General features: G+C 40.0%; 1 protein-coding gene across 14 annotated transcripts in view; it reads left to right on the forward strand.

Moving 5' to 3' along the window:
- Nucleotides 1-20,316, forward strand: part of MAGI1 (membrane associated guanylate kinase, WW and PDZ domain containing 1) — a 643,759-nt gene that overhangs the window by 509,511 nt on the left and 113,932 nt on the right. For all 14 annotated transcript variants that reach the window (XM_055557176.1, XM_055557178.1, XM_055557179.1 and 11 more), the window contains exons 3-4: nt 885-1,004; nt 16,265-16,471. In XM_055557176.1, coding sequence (XP_055413151.1) covers nt 885-1,004; nt 16,265-16,471 — 327 coding nt within the window. The remainder of the gene's footprint in view (nt 1-884; nt 1,005-16,264; nt 16,472-20,316) is intronic.

Raw genomic sequence — 20,316 nt, forward strand, 5'->3', positions numbered from 1 at the left:
ATTTCTAGTATGTACTGCGAAATTGCTTATGGTTTCTTTTCTTTTTTTAGTTTGAGTGTAAACCACACTCCTTCCACACTTTTGATCAAGGTTGACTGGGCTAAAATGACAGGTCTTTTGCCCAGCACCTCAGCTGGGTGACTTAAATATTCTAGAGGGTCTGTGTTATTTCATAAGAAGAATTGTTATATTTATCAGTCTTTGAATGCATGATGAGATTAATTCAGGGGGAGAATTTTCTATCAAATGCAGTGTCCTTTTTCTCCTGTCAGAACTTACGGGTGGCCTCTTTTTGCCAAACATATTAATTACATGGAGACACAGCAACATTTTGATCCCTGGGAGGTATCCAGCCACAGATCTTGGGCAATTGAATTTCTCTAGTGATGTGTTTATGCAGCGGGTGTCATTTTCTTCAAAGGGCTTATTACATTGGAAGTTGCCGGATATATTGAGGAACACAAGAATTTCAAGGCCTGTGATAAAAATATAAACCCCTTAGGCTCTGAGCTTAAGGTGGATAATGTTTTTAGAATTTACTGGAGCCCTAAAAGCTGCTGATTGTGAATGTTGTCTGTATAAAATACAGTTCACCCTTTTCATTCAGTGCATTCATCATTTTTTTCAGTGATAAAAATCTCCCTGGGCTGCCTTGCTGTGTTTGGTTTTCTCTTTCTGGTATTTGAGGGGCCCAGGCACGAGGGGATGGAAGTCAGGATGCTTTTCTGCTAGAAAGACATTACCTTTGCCAGCTCCCTGTCTCAGTAGGTGGGTCTGTCAGCTTAGGTACTTACTGAACTGGTTATTTTAATTACACCTGGATGGGGCACTTCCTCTTTCAGTGGACTGATGTTTCCTTGTGCCTTTTGTCTTGTCTGCCACAGGCACAACCCGGTCTCCCAGAGAAGGAGAGGTGCCTGGCGTGGACTATAACTTTCTGACTGTGAAGGAGTTCTTGGACCTCGAGCAGAGCGGGACTCTTCTAGAAGTCGGCACCTATGAAGGTGAGCTGATCTGTATGGCAGCAGTAAGCGTGCCTCTCTGCTGGGCACCACAGAGGATCCTGGGCCATTGAGGCAGAGATGTTCTGTGGACTAGTGAAGTCTAAACATCTGTAGGAGATGGCAGTTCACCTTAATGGGATTAATAATAATAAAATATATGGAATAAGGCTTTGTGGAACTCTTTAAAAATACTTTGGATTTTTTTTTTTTCTCCAGGATTTTTCTCCTTTAATTTGTTGATTTAAATGCGGGCACGTGTGAGTGTGGGCGTGTGTGTGTGTGTGTGTGTGTTTAATATGGGTATGTACGGTATTAGAAAGAAGAGGAAGAAGACTCATAGCATAAAATGTGACCTTATAGGTGGTGGTGTTTTAGTCTCAAAGGGACTGGAATGTCATTTGTACCACCAATTGATGTTTAATATATTTTTGAGTAGATGACACATTTTCATGGAATATTTCAAAGCAGAATATTTCAGAAGTATTCAGTAAGTAAGCTCTTTCCTAGATCTATCTTCCACCTGCCTAATTTCCATTTCTCTTTTCCCCAGATACTAGAACCGGTGTTATTCATTTCTGATTACTCTTCTGAAGTTTTTTGTTTTTTTTTTTTTTAAATACATATATGCAAGTGTACACATACAAGTATTTGTTTCATACATGTGTTCTCATATCTTCCCTTATAGAAGGTATATATGCTATTTGGCATCTTACTCTTATATCATGAAAGTATGTATTCTGAGTCTTTGAGGTTCAGTACTAGAGTGCTTTTTGTTTTCTTTTTTAAGTGAGTAAGTAATCTCCTGAATACGTGGACCATAATTTATTTAACTAGGTCTTTTTGAATAAACATTTTTTAATATTTCAAAACATGACTGTGTTGAATAACATGAGTATAAATCATTTCACATAGGTGAAAGTAAATCTGTAGGATGAGATCAAAGCCTAATGTGGGGAGAAAATTAAACTTACATCTTCTGAAGACAGTATTATAGCTTGATTGTTTTGTTGAGTGTCATTATTTGAGACAGAAGGATATACTATGATACTGTTAATAACTGGATCAAGTTATTAAGTTTTGTGTACTTTTTAGAAACTCTCAAAATCTGGATTTATGGGACGAACACAGTGGCATTTTCCAGATGAGATTTAAAAACAAAGGATGAATACAAAATAGACTTATTTTATTAGGGGCATTATAACTTTGACATGATAATTGCCCCTGTTTCAGGGGCATTTTTTGCAGTGGGAACAGGGAAGAATGTTAACTTTGTGCCTACTGTTCATGTCCAGATTTTGAATATACATTTAACATAAGGTAGATATTAATGAGATTCCTGATTGTGAATACAAGAAGATTTGCTTTGAGTATTGCTGGTTGTCCATTGTTATGAAAGTCTCTCAGTCATGTCCCGCTCTTTGCAACTGCATGGACTGTAGCCTGCCAGGCTCCTCTGTCCATGGAATTCTCCAGATCAGAATACTGGAGTGGGTAGCCATTCCCTTCTCCAGGGGGTCTTCCCACCCCAGGGATCGAACCCAGGTCTCCTGCATTGCAGGCAGATTCTTTATCATCTGAGCCATCGTTATCCACTGTTGTAGTTTCCTTGAAGTATTGGGATTTGACTGGGGGTTGGTGGGCTGGGAGATCTGAGAGTGCCCCAAGGAAGAATGATTTGTTCAGACGGGTACATATATACAATGGAATATTACTCAGCAATAAAAAGAAATGCATTTGAGTCTGTTCTAATGAAATGGATGAAGAGTGAAGTAATGACATGGATGAAGAGTGAAGTAAGTCAGAAAGAGTGAGACAAATATCGTATATTAATGCACATATATGGAATCTAGACAGATAATACCTCTGATCCCATTTGCAGGGTAGCAAAGGAGACGCAGACATAAAGGACAGACTTTTGGACAAACTGAGGGAAGGAGAGGGTGGGATGATTTGAGAAAGTAGCATTGAAACATATACATTATCATATGGAAAATAGATAGCCAGTGGTATGACCCAGGGAACCCAAAGCTGGTGCTCTGTGACAACCTAGAGGGGTGGGATGGGAAGGGAGATGGGAAGGCGGTTTAAGAGGAAGGGGGCCTATGTATACCTATGGCTGATTCATGTTGATGAATGGCAGAAGCCATCACAATATTGTAAAGTATTTATCCTCCAATAAAAAGAATTGACCTAGTTGTGAGGTTAGAAAAGGGATGGGGGCTCAGTGGATATACCAAGAGCTTCTTCAGTGTGTTCTTTTGTAGATGTGAATATGGTTAAAAATTCACGTGCTGAGAAGAGAGCAAGTGTTGGATCCTCTTTGCTGTAAGAAAGTGAGTTGTCCTGTCTGAAATCACTTATTATGACCATCAGAGGAGCTTTAATCCAGAATATAAAAAATATTCATTTGCATGTTTGGAGAGGTTAAGGGTGGGAGTGGCTATGCAAAGCCAAAGAGTACTTTGTTGAAAAAGAAAAGCATGTGGTTAGGTAACAGCATATCAGGGACAAAAAAGAAAATCAGCTCATTTTATTGAGGTGTTTATGTTACAAGTGGTACATAGGTGGAGTTACTTTTTTCCCCATTAGTTTTATCGCTTTGACAGAGGTAGCTATTATCCCCAGCTTTTTTTTTTTTTTTTTTAAGAGTGCTTTTTAGATGAGGATGCTTAGACCAGGTAGCACTTCAGGACTTTGTTAAGGTTATGCATCAGGTTCCAGAAGGCGAGAGCCAGGAAACAGACCCGGCTGTGGGATTTTTAGATCCCACGCTCTTTCCTGGAAATGCCAAGATGATACTGATGTAACTAAAAAGTTGTGATAATAGACCCTTAGTACTTTCACCCAACTTCTTGCTGGGTAACAACAGGAAGAAGTTTTTCAGAAAATGTCTAGTCATTCGTTTTCCTATGAATGTCATTCAGTTATTTTAGAGTTGAAATTCTCATGCTGCATATGGGTCCAGTGTCTTTTAGCCTTTTACCTGTGTTCTTCAGCCTTTTGACCTTTTGGCTGTATGATTTCCCTGCTGTACGAGATGGCTCCTAATTTTTTTGGTAGCAATTGGAATGTATTGTATTGACTTTCATAAGGTGAAAGCAAAATGGAATTTTTATGATATGCCAGATAGTGTTACAGGAATAGGGCTGGAGAGATCTTTGTGAGCCCCTCTGGGCCCCCTTAATGGGGATTCTGTCAAGTGGACACTAACAAGCCTGCAGGCTGGGCTGTGGTCCTGCCCGAGTTTAAGTCTCAGCGCCTTTGCTGCTGAGCCTTGTGCCCTCCGGCAAGTTACTTAATGCTCCATGTCTCCATTTTCCCTTCGGTAAAATGAGGATAATAATAGTGCTTTCTCATAGGTAGGATTAAATGAGACAATAATTGGAAAGGGCTGAGCACAGCGTCTGACACACGTAAGCTCTCTGTCAGCGTTAGCTCTTATATTTACACCCGACTGGCCCCAGATTGCCACCCCGTTGGATGGATTCTCTTCTCCTTCTCCTAGTCAGTAAACTAGTGGATTTACCAGTAAAATGTCTTTATGTACTTCCCTAGGTACTCACTGTCCATTTCCCTTGCTCACATTTTTTTCCTCTTGTCCTGACCTGGCTCCAAAGAGGAAAACACCGCAACGCAAATCACTCTTCAAAGCAAGACTTTTAAACAGCTTGAAGTAAAAGTAATGAATATACACTATGGAATTCCTTCTAGAGTAAAGAACTTAAACATCTTTAAGTCTGAGTTGATTCTCCTTCTCACAGGAAACCTCTGTTAAGGGTCTGGTGCAAAGATTCAGAAAATGTAGACATAAACGGCATAAACCTAAGTATTGTTGTCCGTCGACTTAACACATCCTGGAGATCTTTCCAGTTACCCCACACAGTTCCACCTCATTCTTTATAAATGCTGCAAAATATCCCGTTGTATGAATTTATATAGTTTATTTAACTAGCCCCCTGCAGGTGGCCGTTTAAGATGCCTCCTTCCCCCACCTTTTAATGTTTTGTAAACAATACTGCTGCGAACACCTCTGTACAAATGTCTCACTGTACCGTTTTGAATGGATTTATAGAGGAAATTCCTGGCAGTGCAGTTTTAAAGGCAGCCCTTCTGTGCCTACATGGTTCATTTCAACATTTTCCATGGCATAGGGTGTGATGTATAGGGCAGAAGATCAAAGTAGGTCTGCCTTTGAAGGTGCTTATGCTTCATAGTGATTTATTTCTGACAGTGTTTGTTCAGTATATACGTGATGAGTGCTTTTCAAAGTGCATTATGTGTAACAACTCACTTAATTATCCAGTAATCCTATGAGCTGAGTTCAGTTTGTCCCCATTTTACAGAAGAGTATGAGGCCCAGAGAGGCCCATTGTCTTTTTTTAACTCCACATGGTGAGCCCAAGATAGAGCTGGCATTCAAACCCAGGCTTATCTGGCTCTAGGGTCTCTACAGCTCCTTAATCTTGGGAGGCACAATAATTTAAACAGCTTCTAGAGAAGTGATGAGTGCTCAGAGAAGAGAACTACAAGAGTGCTCCATTGACTCTAACGTTAGGGTCAGTCCCCTTGAAGAAATGGACTTTGATCTGAAGCTTGTCAGAGGATCTCATGAGTTCAGGTGTGTCAGCACCGACCCAAAAGCCTGAATCTTGAGAAAGCAAATGCAGTGTGAACCAAGAAAAGGTCAGAACGTGTGTGCTAGAGATGGAAGAGCAGGGAATCATTTCTTGCTTCCTGTACAACCAATGCCATCCAACAGGACTTTCTTCAGTGATGAAAATGTTCAATATTCCGAGTTGTCCAACACAACAGTCATGGACCACATGTGATTTTTGTGACTGAGAAGCTGCATTTTAAAATTAATTTAGTTAAAACTAATTTAGCCTTAAATAGTCCCATGTGTCTGATGACTGCCATATTTTCTAGGGCAGTTCTAGAATGAAAGCTTCTGCAAGGATGGTTGAGGACCTACTCAAGAAGATCTTTCTCTTCTCCGTCATCTGACTTCAGAGAGCTAAGCTCATCTTTAAGAGCTAATCTCCTTTTGGAAAACATAGTTTTGAATCCTCCCAAAGAGGATGTCACTACAGAGGAGAGGTGATCTTCTTTATGTACATTCTGTGACATATATAGGGCAGACAAGTAGAGTGAACCAATAAAGCCTCAAGGCCTGATAACCTTCTGAATATTCTTTCAGGCCCAGTATTTGTTTGGGGTTTAGAATTTCAGGGTTGTAAAAGTTTAAACTGAAAGGCAGTAGAGCTCATCTCTTCAGAGAACAAAACCAAGGTCCAGAAAGAGAATGTCCAAGACACTAAAGGGAATTGGGGACCAAATCTGGTCAAATGCCTTTCACTAAGGTCATGTCCCAGGCAGGACTGAAATGCTCATCTTGCCCAAGTCTGCTGCTTGGAAATGGATACTCTTCCTGTAGACTCTCTTACTAGTTTGTGCATGCATCCATTTAACCATTAATGATAAAATGTTTAGCAAAACCAGACATGATTGTTGTCCTTAGAGGGCTAACAGTAGTCTGTAGCTACTAGTAGACTGTAGCCTGCCAGGCACCTCTGTCCATGGGATTCTTCAGGCAAGAATACTGGAGTGGGTTGCCATTCCCTTCTCCAGGGGATCTTCCCAACCCAGGGATCGAACCTAGATCTCCCACAGGCAGATTCTTTACCATCTGAGCCACCATTTTTAAGACAGTGTCGCATTATTATATCAACGGCCTAGATCTCCCACAGGCAGATTCTTTACCATCTGAGCCACCATTTTTAAGACAGTGTCCCATTATTATATCAACGGCCTAGATCTCCCACAGGCAGATTCTTTACCATCTGAGCCACCATTTTTAAGACAGTGTCGCATTATTATATCAACGGTACGAAATGTTTATGTGGACTTGCTAATGTATTAGTTATTAGAAGAAGAGATAAAATATTCAGGTGATGATATTCCACCTAGGATGACTCCTGCTTCTGTCTTAGAAAACTGGAAAGATGTTGGTACTGTTTGCTTAGATTAGAAAAACTGGGAAAAGCCAGGATTGGTGTGGGGTGTCAGGGGCTCCATGATGGAATTTTCCGCCCCCATCAGCTGTAATGCTGGCATATTATGTGTATCCTCCAACAGAGTAGATGCCCTTTGTGGCTGTTTAAGGAACCTAAGTATTGCCCCTCACAAAGGCATACGAGTTATGAGTAGAGTTCATAATTGGTCTCAGCTCTGCAGTTTGGGCCAACTCCTCATTCTGTCACTGGTTGCAGTCAACATCAAGGCAAGACACAGAGACAAGACTAAACGTGTCTTTCCTCCTTGGCCCAGCTTAATTGAGACACTGAGCTCATTTATTGGATAGCGTTCTTGAAATAAATCAGAAGCACCATCTCCTTTTTTCCTTGCTTTTTTTTTTTTCTCCTGTTGACATTTTTGCTCAATACGACAGGTCACTGCCTCAGCCATCCCTTGGGACTTTTCTGGGAGAGAGTTTGTAAGGGTGGAATGTTCAATGAGAGTGGTTCCAAACATACCTGTTTTACAAATGCCTCTGGGTAGAAGAGGCTGATTGATTATACACCCTGAGCTTGCAAAGGTTTTCCCTCAGCATGGAAGTGCAGTCCCAATGTGACGTTTCCAGTTGTAGTTATGGGTTGCCTATTTCTTCATGCTAATTAGGAAGGGAGTATGTGTGTCAACCTTCAATAATGGTACTGTTCTGCTTCTTAGAAGGTCTGCAGAAAGGCAGTTGCCAAGGGTCTGCTTTGGGGGGACATAGTAATAAAGGTGGGGTGAAGAGAGTTCTTGTTTGTCATTGAGGAAGACGAGACCGTCTGGAGTCCTGTTCTTTGGCAGGTCTCAGCAGCCGTCTGTTGTGATAAGCTCTGTTGGCAAACTCCACTGTGGAGTGTTCTCTGTTGATAATGAAAAAACCAAAGTAAATCTGTGCGACAATTGTATGTTCCTCTGCCTTTGAAGACAAGGAGGCCAAGCCCAGGGATGTTTTGGTTAATTTTCTGCTCAGAGATCCCCAACCATTCCTGGAGTCGAGAGCATAGACAGTGGAGACAGATCCATGTTTAAATGCCAACTGTCATTAAGCATTGTGTGTATGTCAGTTTCTTTGTCTGAAAATGGGAATATTGTTGTTTTTTCCTGTAGAATTGTTAATGATTAGACTAAGTGAGGGAGAAGGCAATGGCACCCCACTCCAGTACTCTTGCCTGGAAAATCCCATGGATGGAGGAGCCTGGTAGGCTGCAGTCCATGGGGTCGCTAAGAGTTGGGCAGGACTGAGCGACTTCACTTTCACTTTTCACTTTCATGCATTGGAGAAGGAAATGGCAACCCACTCCAGTGTTTTTGCCTGGAGAATCCCAGGGTCGGGGGAGCCTGGTGGGCTGCCGTCTACGGGGTCACACAGAGTCGGACATGTCTGAAGTGACTTAGCAGCAGCAGCAGAATAAGTGGATGTGTAGGTAGCAACATATGGTAGATGCACAATAAAGGTAACTTTTTGTTAACGTTCTTTAAATATGTGCTTTGATAACAATACCTAATTTTACATATTAGAGCTGCTCAGAGTATTAGGAACAACTGATACTGGGGTTTATTACATGCTCATATTGTGCCAAGCACAGTACTGAGTGCTTTATATATGTGATCCAGTTTAATCTGCACAAAAACTCTTTCACAAGTACTGGTCTTTCTACATGAGAACCGAGGCTGGAAAGAAAGCGGTCCCTTATCTTGCTCAGGGTCACAACACTATTAACTTACTTTGCCCTTTCTGGTCTTAAATTCAAAGCCAAATGGCACTACTAAGAACAAACCTCTACTTACAGGGCATGGGCTTCTTATCCTTCTGTGCATGCAAATCATAGATTTGTAGAGTGGAGCAGGTCAATAAAGAAAGAATAAATAGAAAGTGATGGGAGTTTTATGAATGATACCATCATGTGTTGAGTAAGCAAGTGGCAAAGTGAAGTGATGTGGATCTGAGATAATTCAGATAGAATTGATGGCCTGAAAAGAAACTGCCATGAGTCATGCTCTTAAAAACCGGATCCACAGTATAGGTATTGAGGAGCATCCTGGGCTGGGCTTTGTGTGTGCTGTCTCCACTTGATTCAGTTACTCATTCTGCAGAGAATCACCGAGTGGCACCGTGTGCCCGGCACCATGTTTGTTTTGGGAATGTCATAGTGCACAAAACACATGTGGATCCTGCCTTCATGGAGCTTACAGTTTAGAGGTAAAGACAGATGCCATTTCATTAAATAGCCTGATAAACTGAGCAAAGGGCCTTGGGAAGGAAGAGATACAAGCTTCCCTAAAAACAGATACAGGAGACTTTGATCTAGTTGGTGGGGGCAGAGGATCAGCAGGTGGTATTGGGATGAGAAGCAGAGGAAAGAAAGTTAAACAGAGAGAAGAGTGAGTGCAAGAGCTGCGAGGTGAGTGGGGATACAGATTGCATATGAGGCCTGAAAGAAAACCAGCGAGATTTGAGCAGAGATAGCAAGGGGTTCAACTGTGCAGCTTGCCTGCACAGCCTTCAAGGGTCAAACATGCATGACCTTGAGACCAAGACAAAATCAGATATGCTGGATCTATGTCCTTAAGTACTGTATACATATTTGTGCTTTACAAAGAACAAGAGTAAGGTTTTTGGACCCCACACATCTTACCCTGGGCTTCCCAGGTGGCTCAGTGGTAATGAATCTTCCTGTCAATGCAGGAGACACAGGAGACTCGAGTTCGATCCCTGGGTTGGAAAGGTCCTCTTGAAGAGGAAATGGTAACCCACTCCAGTATTCTTGCCTGAAAACGTCCACGGACAAAGGAGCCTGATGAGCTGTAGTCCATGGTGTCACAAAGAGTCAGACACAACTGAGCACACACTCAACTTTTGCCCCTTGGGTATAGTATTGCCCCTTTGATAATAATATGCTCTAGATTTCCAGCCATTCGTGGTCACTGTCATCCTGTCCTGCTGTTTATTTTCAAAGCTTGTTCTGTTTGGAAAAAGACAAGCAAGCCATCTCTCCCTTCATCTCCCCCACCCCTGCCACCTCCCAGTTCTAAAGAAACATAGGACTACAGGACAAAGGACCTAAATGTGAATGCTTTTCTCTGATTTCTTCACCTTTGCTGCACAGAAGGTGGTCCATGGACCAGTATCATCAGCATCACCTGAGTCCTTGTTAGAAATTCAAAATTTCAAGCCCCACCTTGACCTTTTACAAGAGAATCTTCATTTGATGTAACTATTATTTGTACAAAGTTTTAAAAAGTGATGTATACCATGCAGAGCATTTGTGAAAATCATGTTCTAGTTCCATTTCTGCCTTTCCAGCATAGTGCCTAGCATAACAAGAGGTTGTCTGTAAGGAAATGAATGAATGAATATTAAATTTATACAAAGTGAAAGGCTTTAAAGATTTGATTCATTCTGGCTTAAAACTCAGGGTTGCAGTCCTCCTTCAATATTTTATCAAGCTCTAAAAATTTATTTGCAGTCCCCATTAATTTTTAACTGTGTGTCAGAAAATATTTTCTTTGGCTTGGTCATGGCCAAAGAGTGTGCCTGTTAATTATGGCCATTGGTGGCTTCCTCTTGCGTCTTCCCTGCCCTCCTCTCCTTCCCCAGCCGTCATCCCTGCTGAGTTGTATTGTGGAGCCAGTTCTGAAAATAGCAGCTGGGACACACACAATTGTCACTTGGGAGGGAGCCCAGTCACCTCAGGAAGTGTGTCTTGGCTAACATGGGGACTGTGGGATGGTCAGGCTCGTGTCTCTTAGAAACTGTGCAGGATGCCAAGTGATAACCTAAATTAATCTTTTATTCATTTATAATTCTTCAAGTGATTTTTACTTAGTACCATTAAGTGATCCATATAGTCTTCACAGGAAGTCTCTTGTGCATATTCTTTGTAAGGTTTGTGTTTCTGGATAGGCTTGACTTGATGCTGACCAGAGTGGAAATGATTGATGAGGTGGAGAGTTTCCTGGAAGGGCAAGATTTTGAATTTAAATACCTGGAGGTCAAAATGAGTGGAGTGAGTAATATATGGCGGGTGAAGGCAGTGCTGGTGGGAACGGTGGTAAACGGAGGAGTGCATGAGTCATCTTCCCTTGGTTGTGTGGAAAGATAACATGGCCAATCCCAGATTCAGCAAAAATTAGTTCATTCACAGACCTGTCGGAATTCCTGAGGATTTTTTGAAGTTTAAAGTTTTCTTCCATCCCTCTTATGTCCATGCCCCTTTATCTGCTCAGACCTTAGGGCACTCTTCTAGGTTGAGGTCAAGGTGTTTGTCTGGCAAAGGCTGAGACACACCAAAGATAGGAGCCAAAAGCTCTGTGCAGAAATCCTTAATTGTGTGAGTGTTCAGTTCAGTCACTCAGTCCTGTCTGATTCTTTGCAACCCCATGGACTGCAGCACGCCAGATTTCCCTGTCTATCACCAAATCCCAGAGCTTGCTCCAACTCATGTCCATCGAATCAGTAATGCCATCCAACCATATCATCCTCTGTTGTCCCTTTCTCCTCCTGCCTTTAATGTTTCCCAGCATCAGGGTCTTTTTCCAATGAGTCAATTCTTCGCATCAGGTAGCCAAAGTGTTGGAGTTTTTCAGCTTCAGCATCAGTCCTTCCAATGAATATTCAGAATTGATTTCCTTTAGGATTGACTGGTTTGATCTCCTTGCAGTCCAAGGGACATTCAGAAGTCTCCTCCAACACCACAGTATAGTGTGGTCCTGGTGAATTTGGTCACACACTTGTCACCAACATTGCCCATAAGAGACAAATATCAGGAAAACAGACTTTACAGTTTGTCCAGCAGCATGTCTCAGTATATCCAGACTTGAATCAGAGATACTCAGTTTTTAAATGTGGGTCACTAAATTCTTTATTTTGAAAAATGTATCTGCAATGGAAAGTTGAACCCTCTGCCCTTAGGAAACACCACTTGATAGAAGCTTTTCTGTAAAGGTTGTAGGAAATACGCTAGAGAAGTTTGAATAATTACACTCTCTCATATTTATAACACCTTATAGTTTACGGGGTACGTTTGAGAAAGTTACATAATTTGATTGTCGTGGTAATCCCATCATGTTATTTGAGCTCATGCTGCCATTATCATATCACAGAGAAAGTATGAGATGATAGTAAGTAATTTGCTCAAGGTTATTTGGTCATTGGGAGGTTTACCTGCTTGTTCCTTTATGTCAGTAAAGTTGTGGTACTCTGTTACCATGTGGCAAGCACTTCAGACACATTGTCTCATTACTCCTTCTACTAAGGTGTAAAGAGCTTCCTTTTAAAGATTCGAAACATACACTGTTAACATTAAGTATTATAGCATGTATCAAGCCTTGTAATGAAGTCTTTTGCAAGTGCTAAAAGCATTAAATGGACTGTCTCATTGTATCCTCATAATAGGATGAGTCCACTCTTCACATCAGGTGGCCAAAGTATTGGAGCTTCAGCTTCAGCATCAGTCCTTCCAGTGAATATTCAGTGTTGATTTCCTTTAGGATTAACTATTTTGTTCTCCTTGCAGACCAAGGAACTCATGAGTTTTCTCCAGTACCACAATTTGAAAGCATTATTTCTTTAGCACTCAGCCTTCTTTATGGTCCAACTGTCACATTCATATATGACTACTGGAAAATGGAGCTTTGACTACATGCACTTTGTCAGCAAAGTAATGTCTGCTTTTTAATAGGTTATCTAGGTTTGTCATAGCTTTCCTTCCAAGGAGCAGGCATCTTTTAATTTTATGGCTACAGTCACCATCCATGACGACTTTGGAGACCAATAAAATAAAATCTGTCACTACTTCCACTTTTACCCCTTCTATTTGTCATGAAGTGATGGGACCAGTTGCCGTGATCTTAGTTTTTTTAATGTTGAGTTTTAAGCCAGCCTTTTCAACCTCATCAAGAGGATCTTTAGTTCCTCTTCACTTCCTACCATTATAGTGGTATCATCTGCATATCTGAGGTTGTTGATATTCCTCCCTGCAATCCTGATTCTAACTTGTGATCCATCCAGCCTGGTATTTTTGCACGATGTACTCTCCATATAAAGTAAATAAACAGGGTGACAGTATGCAGCCTTGTCATATTCCTTTCCCAATTTTGGACAAGTCATTCTATGTAAGGTTCTCACTGTGGCTTTCTGACTCACATACCGGTTTCTCAGGAGACAGGTCAGGTGGTCTGGTACTCTCATCTCTTTAAGAATTTTCCACAGTTTGTTGTGATCCACATGGTCAAAGGCTTTAACATAGTCAGTGAAGCAGAAGTAGATGTTTTTCTGGAACTCTCTTGCTTTTTCTGTGATCCAGTGATTGTTGAGCATACATTAATCTATACTTTGCTGCTGCTAAGTCACTTCAGTCGTGTCCAACTCTGTGCGACCCCATAGATGGCAGCCCACCAGGCTCCCCCGTCCCTGGGATTCTCTAGGCAAGAACACTGGAGTGGGTTGCCATTTCCTTCTCCAATGCATGAAAGTGAAAAGTGAAAGTGAAGTCGCTCAGTCGTGTCCAACTCTTAGCGACCCCATGGACTTCAGCCCACCAGGCTCCTCCATCCATGGGATTTTCCAGGCAAAAGTACTGGAGTGGGGTGCCATCGCCTTCTCCGAATCTATACTTTAGATTAACCCAAATGAAATTGCTGATATTTGACAGTTTGTCTTCTACATCAACAGTTGCATATGGTTCAGTCTAATAATATGTACTTTATCTGTCTCTAATCAATCTTATACTGATTTCCAGAAGCAGGAAACAACTATGAATAAGTGGGTTGTTTGAGGGGAATTTGTAATTGTGTTGAGAAATCTGCTAATCATTTACTAACTTAAGAAAGACCCTGACCTCCCTTGAAAACTGAGGAAAATCCACATAAATTTGTCAAATTTAGGTAGAACATTTCTTTTCCAGATGTTTATTTCTGTCATAAACAAGGATGTCTAAGTTTTAATTGATTTTTAAATGACAATAGCTTCATGAATGTTATAAAATTGTAATTATAAAATTATTAATCAAGAGTTTTTTAAATCGCATCCTTCAGTGGAAGATTCTTATTTGTAGATATTGGTCTTACTTTAATCTCTAACTCTAAAGTGTACACTATGTTTTGGTATGATAAAGATCATAAAGAATTCGGTAGAGCTTTGTCTTTATTTCTTGTTCACCATGAAAATTGCTTTTTAAATAGTCAACTGTTTTATTTATCTAAACCCCACTAAGAATCTTCAGTTAGTGAAAATAGTCAATGCTGCGGCCTTCAACTTAAGAAAGGCCCTTAAGACCCTTGTCAACTGCGAGTTTCAACTTCATCAAATGGGCAGCCTTTGGTGTAACCTGTTGAGAAACGCAGGCTGAGTCTTGGCTTATGTGTGTGTGCATTTTCCCTGCACTTGTATTAGTCCCTAGAAACACACACGGATGCCGTTTCTTCACGCTGGTTCCACTCTGTCTCTGTACCTTTGAGTCAGAAAGCTGAATGAAGGTTTTGAAGAGGTCGAGATAGCACCTTGTGTGAGAGAAGTGATTGAATTGAGTGTAAGCCACCAGAATGTGCTCATCGGCTTCTGTGTGGTTTCCTTTAAGTTCAAACATGGTGCCCTTTAGTCTGCTGCTCTTTTTAATATGTGTGTTCAAGATTTCCCTGCTGACACATGCTGTTTACACCACTCTCAAAGAAAGTGGATGCATATGTTCATAAATTCGATGATTCAAAAAATAGTTTGAAATAATGTTCATAAAGAAAATTTAATTATAAAGATAAAGCTTACTGTATATAAATTCTGTAATATCTGTGTGTCTCATACAGAGAATCATATTCCTGTCTTCTCTGCTTCTGTGCTCGTATCATTAAAATGTGTATTTTATATGATTTAATTATGTGGTGAGGTTCGACAATGGGATGTGATTCTTGGAAAGAAACAGCGTGTATAGGATTTGTTATTATTTACAAATTCTACTTTACCAAGCACAAAACTAGAGACATTGCATAGGATTTTTTGTAGGGCTTAATAAAATCTGTCTATCTGGCCTTACTCTAAAAGATGTGAGATGGTGAGTGGATTGATGGCAATCTGATGTTGATGCTTTTGGTCATATGGTCACTGAATATTATTGATTTTAAGCTGTCGTTTTCAAACGTTGCCCATTCGTGAATTACCTTCAAGATTTTGTCTATATCTTGTTATAGTGTCCATTATTTTCTTGACACTTTCTTTAAAATAACTTGTTAACTTGTGTTCAAAAGGAACATCATTGCTACCATTGTTATTATGTACTCAATTAATTTCTTATTAAATATATCTGCTTTTTTAAACTTGAAGTTTAATCTTCACATTTTAAAAAGTCAATTTTATAAAGTATTGCTTTATCACTTAACTTTTTAAAGTAAATATTTTATTTTACTAGTTAGATTTATGTACTGCACACTAAAAATATACACATTTTAAATAAAAAAAACATTAAGACGTAAAAGCCTATCCTGGTCCTGCCCAGAGTCACTTTGCACATGAGAGTCAGAGCTGAGCCAAACTCTAGAGGGAAGTGTCTAAAAATGAAAATGGGCACTGACTAAACAAGTGACCCGTGAAGGGTGCCACTCTGCCACTGCTGACCCAGAGTTTCCTGTTAGAGCTAGGCAAGGGTTTGTTCCAGCCACACATGACCGTGCCAGTCAGACCTGCCATTCAGTTAAAGAGGTGCCACGTGGTGTTCACGCTCTTTTTTTTAAAAAAAATACTGCTTGGGTTCCCTCTTGAGGAGTTTCCTTGTTAAGGGAGGGTGACCTCCACTGTGTCAGCTTGTAAGGGTGCTGGCGGTAATGAATTTGTTATTTTGTGTGCCACTCACTCCAAATTGGATTCTGCATTATGCTAGTGCATATATGTGAAATGGTGACCAATTGAAATTCAAATGTAATGAGGATGAAGCTTTTCCATTCTGCACAGCCCCTTTTGTTTTCATCCCTAGTAGGTTCTTTCCCCACCACAATGCAGCTTTCCTCCTGGCTTCTGAAATCTCCATGTCTAACTGGGTAGGACCAACATGTTTTCTTACCCATTCCAGAAATGAAATACAGTTTGTTCTGGTTTTCTAATTTAAAAAAAAAAAAAAAAATTTTTTTTTTTTTAATGGGCTAAGAGATTTGGATTTGCAGACTTGAGAAAAACAAAGTATTCTTTCTAAAACATGCAAATGTGTCTCTCCATCACCTAGGAAACTATTATGGGACACCCAAACCTCCTAGCCAGCCAGTCAGTGGGAAAGTGATCACGACGGATGCCTTGCAAAGCCTTCACTCTGGCTCCAAGCAGTCGACCCCAAAGCGAACCAAGTCCTACAATGATATGCAAAATGCTGGCATAGTCCACGCGGAGAATGAGGAAGAGGATGATGTTCCTGAAATGAACAGTAGCTTTACAGGTAAAGACCAGACGATGCTCCCCCTCAGTGGACTTGGGAAAGGAGGGCGGGGGGAGGATTTACAAGGAGTTGTGAGGAGGTTTCTGTTCTCAGGAAGAATTTGGAAGGATCACCAGAATTCAAACTCTGACTACACAGTGCTTATGGAAGAGATGGTCTTTTTATCTTTTTCCTGTGCCCAGAAATTTTTTTTTCTTTTTTAAATTTTATTAATTTTTTTTATTGAAGGATCATTGCTTTACAGAATTTTGTTGTTTTCTGTCAAACATCAACATAAATCAGCCATAGGTATACATGTGTCCCCTTCCTCTTGAACCTCCCTCCCATCTCCCTTATTTTTAAAATTTTTATTTTTAATTGAAGGGTAATTGCTTTACAATATGGTTTTGGTTACTGCCATACATTAATGTGAATCGGCCATAGGTATACATATGTCCCCTCCCTTTTGAACCTCCCTCCCACTAGGTTGTCAGAACACTGGTTTGAGCTCCCTGAGTCATACAGCAAATTCCCACAGGCTATTTGTTTCACATATGTTTGCGTGTATGTCTCCATGCTACACTCTCCATTCCTCCCACCCTCCCTTCCTCCACTGTGTCCACAAGTCTGTTCTGTATGTCTGAGTCTCCACTGTTGCCCTGCAAATAGGTTCATCAGTACCATCTTTCTAGATTCCATATATATGCGTTAATATACGACATTTGTGTTTCTCTTTCTGACTTACTTCACTCTGTATAATAGCTGATCTTTTCCCTGGTTTTTTTTTTCATGCTTCTTGTCAAGAATCTTTTAACTTCACCCAGCTATCTTAAAGGGACAGGAGGGAAGTGTTTGTAGAAGGAAATAAAAAATAATCGGCATCCTTTCTCTCTCTTCAAAATGATACCTATAAGAATCACTATTTTGTTCATTTATTACTTGGCCTTGACACTCCTCCATAATTATGGCTGATTGTTTATAAAGAGAAGTAGGAGAATTTGTTTAATATCACTTGATGCTATATGGAATGCATCCTTTTAGCTCATACCTTTGTAAATAGAGATACAGTGGAAGTAAATCATGTTTTCAGTTAATTAATGCAAAGTTTACTACATTCCATAAGAAATAAAAAATGGAAAAATAATAAATATTCTAAGATTATATTTTGTATATGTATTTTATATTGCATAGCATATATTGCTCATTGCAGTATAATTTTTAATATACAGTCAGAGCTATCTATGCTCAAGCTTAGTAGGCTGTATTTTATGAAAGGCTCTTCAAGGACAAACCCTCTGCATAAAGCTATGCAGATTAGGAAGTGCACATTCCTGGGAGGCACTGTTCACTGAGGCCATGATATATGCTCTGTAGGTTAGCACAGTGACCCAGAATGGGTCAATAATATTTTTGGCTTTGTGGGGGTTTAATATATAGAGTAACTCAAAATTTAACAAATGCATAAGATATGAGTTACTCCAGTCTATAAGGTTGTGACTTTGAAGACCATCTTGTTTCTTCTGTTTTTCCTGTACTTGTTTTCTTTGATATTTTAGAATATTTTCCTCCTTGAGCTGTCAAGTCTAACAGTCTTTCAGATAAACAGCTTCTATTAGTTAAGTGCTTTTTACTGCCTGTATGGACCTCTCTGAAGCTTTCTCGTTCATTGAACACAGAAGTCTAAAATTTTTCAAGTTAACAATTAAAAAAAAATGTTTTTGGTGACTTACAATCATAACAGTAGCCCAGCCATTCTGCAAGAAGCACTAGAGAAAGGAGGAGACCCGGTTTGCTACCCTAGCTTTGTTCTTGGTAGCTGTCTTGTTATGAACTTAGTATCTAACTTCTCTAATTACTGATTAGGATTCAATCACATCAGGTTCCCCCTTCCAGCTCTAAGGATTCAAGTTCATGAAAATTTCCATTTTCTTCATTAGGCCGGTCACTGACCTATTGTTAACAGTATCTAGGAGAAATTTACCTGTTTTTACTTAGGCATTTATTGAAATCAGCTAATTTCACCTACTTCAAAATATTTTATCCATATATAGTAGCTGTCACCAAAATGAAAGCACATTATGGATTAAAAAAAAGGGTCTTGATTTTTCAGCAAGTAAGACTAGCAAATCATGATATAACCCAAAATATAGATGTGTACCTTTGTATGTCCTCCATTGACTAAATAAATTTGTTGGTACAAAGCATGAACAGAGCAAGGATAGCTGATTGTAGGTCTGGATGTTTCCTAATTTCTAACTGCTATAAATCTCTGTTGTAGAAGCCAAGCCTCAGAAAATCTGACCTTGTAACACCCCTATTTGAAATCCTGGTGTCAAAAAAAAAAATCTGGCCCCAGGTCATCATTGCTAAAAGCAGTCTAAACATTCATGCACAAAGAAAGAAAGCTGATCGTCACCTGATCAGATGTACAGGGAGAGAATTGATCTTGAGATAGACAAGCAATCGGGCATCTTCAGTATGCAAGGGATATGTTGAATAAATGGCTTCTTACTTACCAGACTGCAAATATGACAGCTGAGAAGCTGTCATACTCTCACTCGTGTGAATTCTTTGAAATAATTGACACTGCCCAGTCTGTGAGATGTGTACCATGCTAGCTGTGTCAAAGCATCTTGCATTCTGAACCACTGATAAGTAGCAATCCACCAGCTGCTTCGAGGTCTTGGCTCCTGGTTGGGCCAGTTGTGATGAAGGGTACCGGATTCAAATGTAGAAACACAATACCGCTATTTAAAATGATATTTAACTAGGATATTTTTTTTTAATTTTATTTTATTTTTAAACTTTACATAATTGTATTAGTTTTGCAAATATCAAAATGAATCCGCCACAGGTGCTGTTGATACGATTTCAGCTGACATCTGCTTGGGTCTTTTGAAAGGAAAACAGGATACCTAAATAACATGCCTAAATAATATTGGCACTGTCTGCTGCCAGATGAGCAGGCTACTGAAGGCCTGGAGCATCCTGGGGAGGTTGTGTCTTCCTTTCTGCAAGCGAAGATGGAGGCAGGAGCTGAGTAATGAGCAGTCATCCCAGGTTCATTACCATAGAACTTACTGTCGAACACAAGGCAAAAGGAGAATCGTCCTCAAATAATGCCCAAATTATAGATTTAAAGGAGGCCCTGGAGAGAGAATACTGTATGTGCTTCATGAAGATAGATGTAAGCTTAAATTGTTGGGTAAAACACACAGTTATTTACATAAGTAAATTAAAACATTTTTTAAAAGATTTTGTTCATTAATGAAAAACTTGGAAAATATGTAACAAACCACTACAACTAAAAAGTAGTTGATGCATCCATCAACCATATCTAAGAGACACCAAAAATGTTATTTAATTGTCTTCCAAAGCTTGTTTCCTCAACAGCTTCCCTATTGTTCAACATTAGGCTGCCGATGCTTCTTTTCATTAGTGATTAATGGTAACATACTGCTTTAGAATGTCAAGAGAGGATGATATTACCAAAAGAGCTAATGTTTCCCCAGTGCTCTGTGGCAGGCATTTTGGTAAGCTCTCATGCATATTACTGGGGAGTTCTAACCACTTGTCCAGTAGTACTCAGCCAGTGAGGCTCAAAGCTGTCATTTCAACCCAAAAACCTTGACTCCAGAATCTATATGGCTTTGTGTTTTAAGTTAAGTTTGTTAGCCCTTTGCAGCATCAAAGATTTTGACTGGTTATGTACACAGTGAGTGTACACATAAATCTAAATGCATGTGTAATTTAAAATAAGCTCCAGAATGTGTGTTTGACATGAGTGTATGTTCTCAAAGTCACCTTCAAAATCTCCTAAGAGTGTGTGTGTGTGTGTGTGTGTGTGTGTGTGTGATGTAAATACT

Source organism: Bubalus kerabau, chromosome 20 (genome assembly GCF_029407905.1).
Source record: "Bubalus kerabau isolate K-KA32 ecotype Philippines breed swamp buffalo chromosome 20, PCC_UOA_SB_1v2, whole genome shotgun sequence".
Taxonomy (NCBI): Eukaryota; Metazoa; Chordata; class Mammalia; order Artiodactyla; family Bovidae; genus Bubalus; species Bubalus kerabau.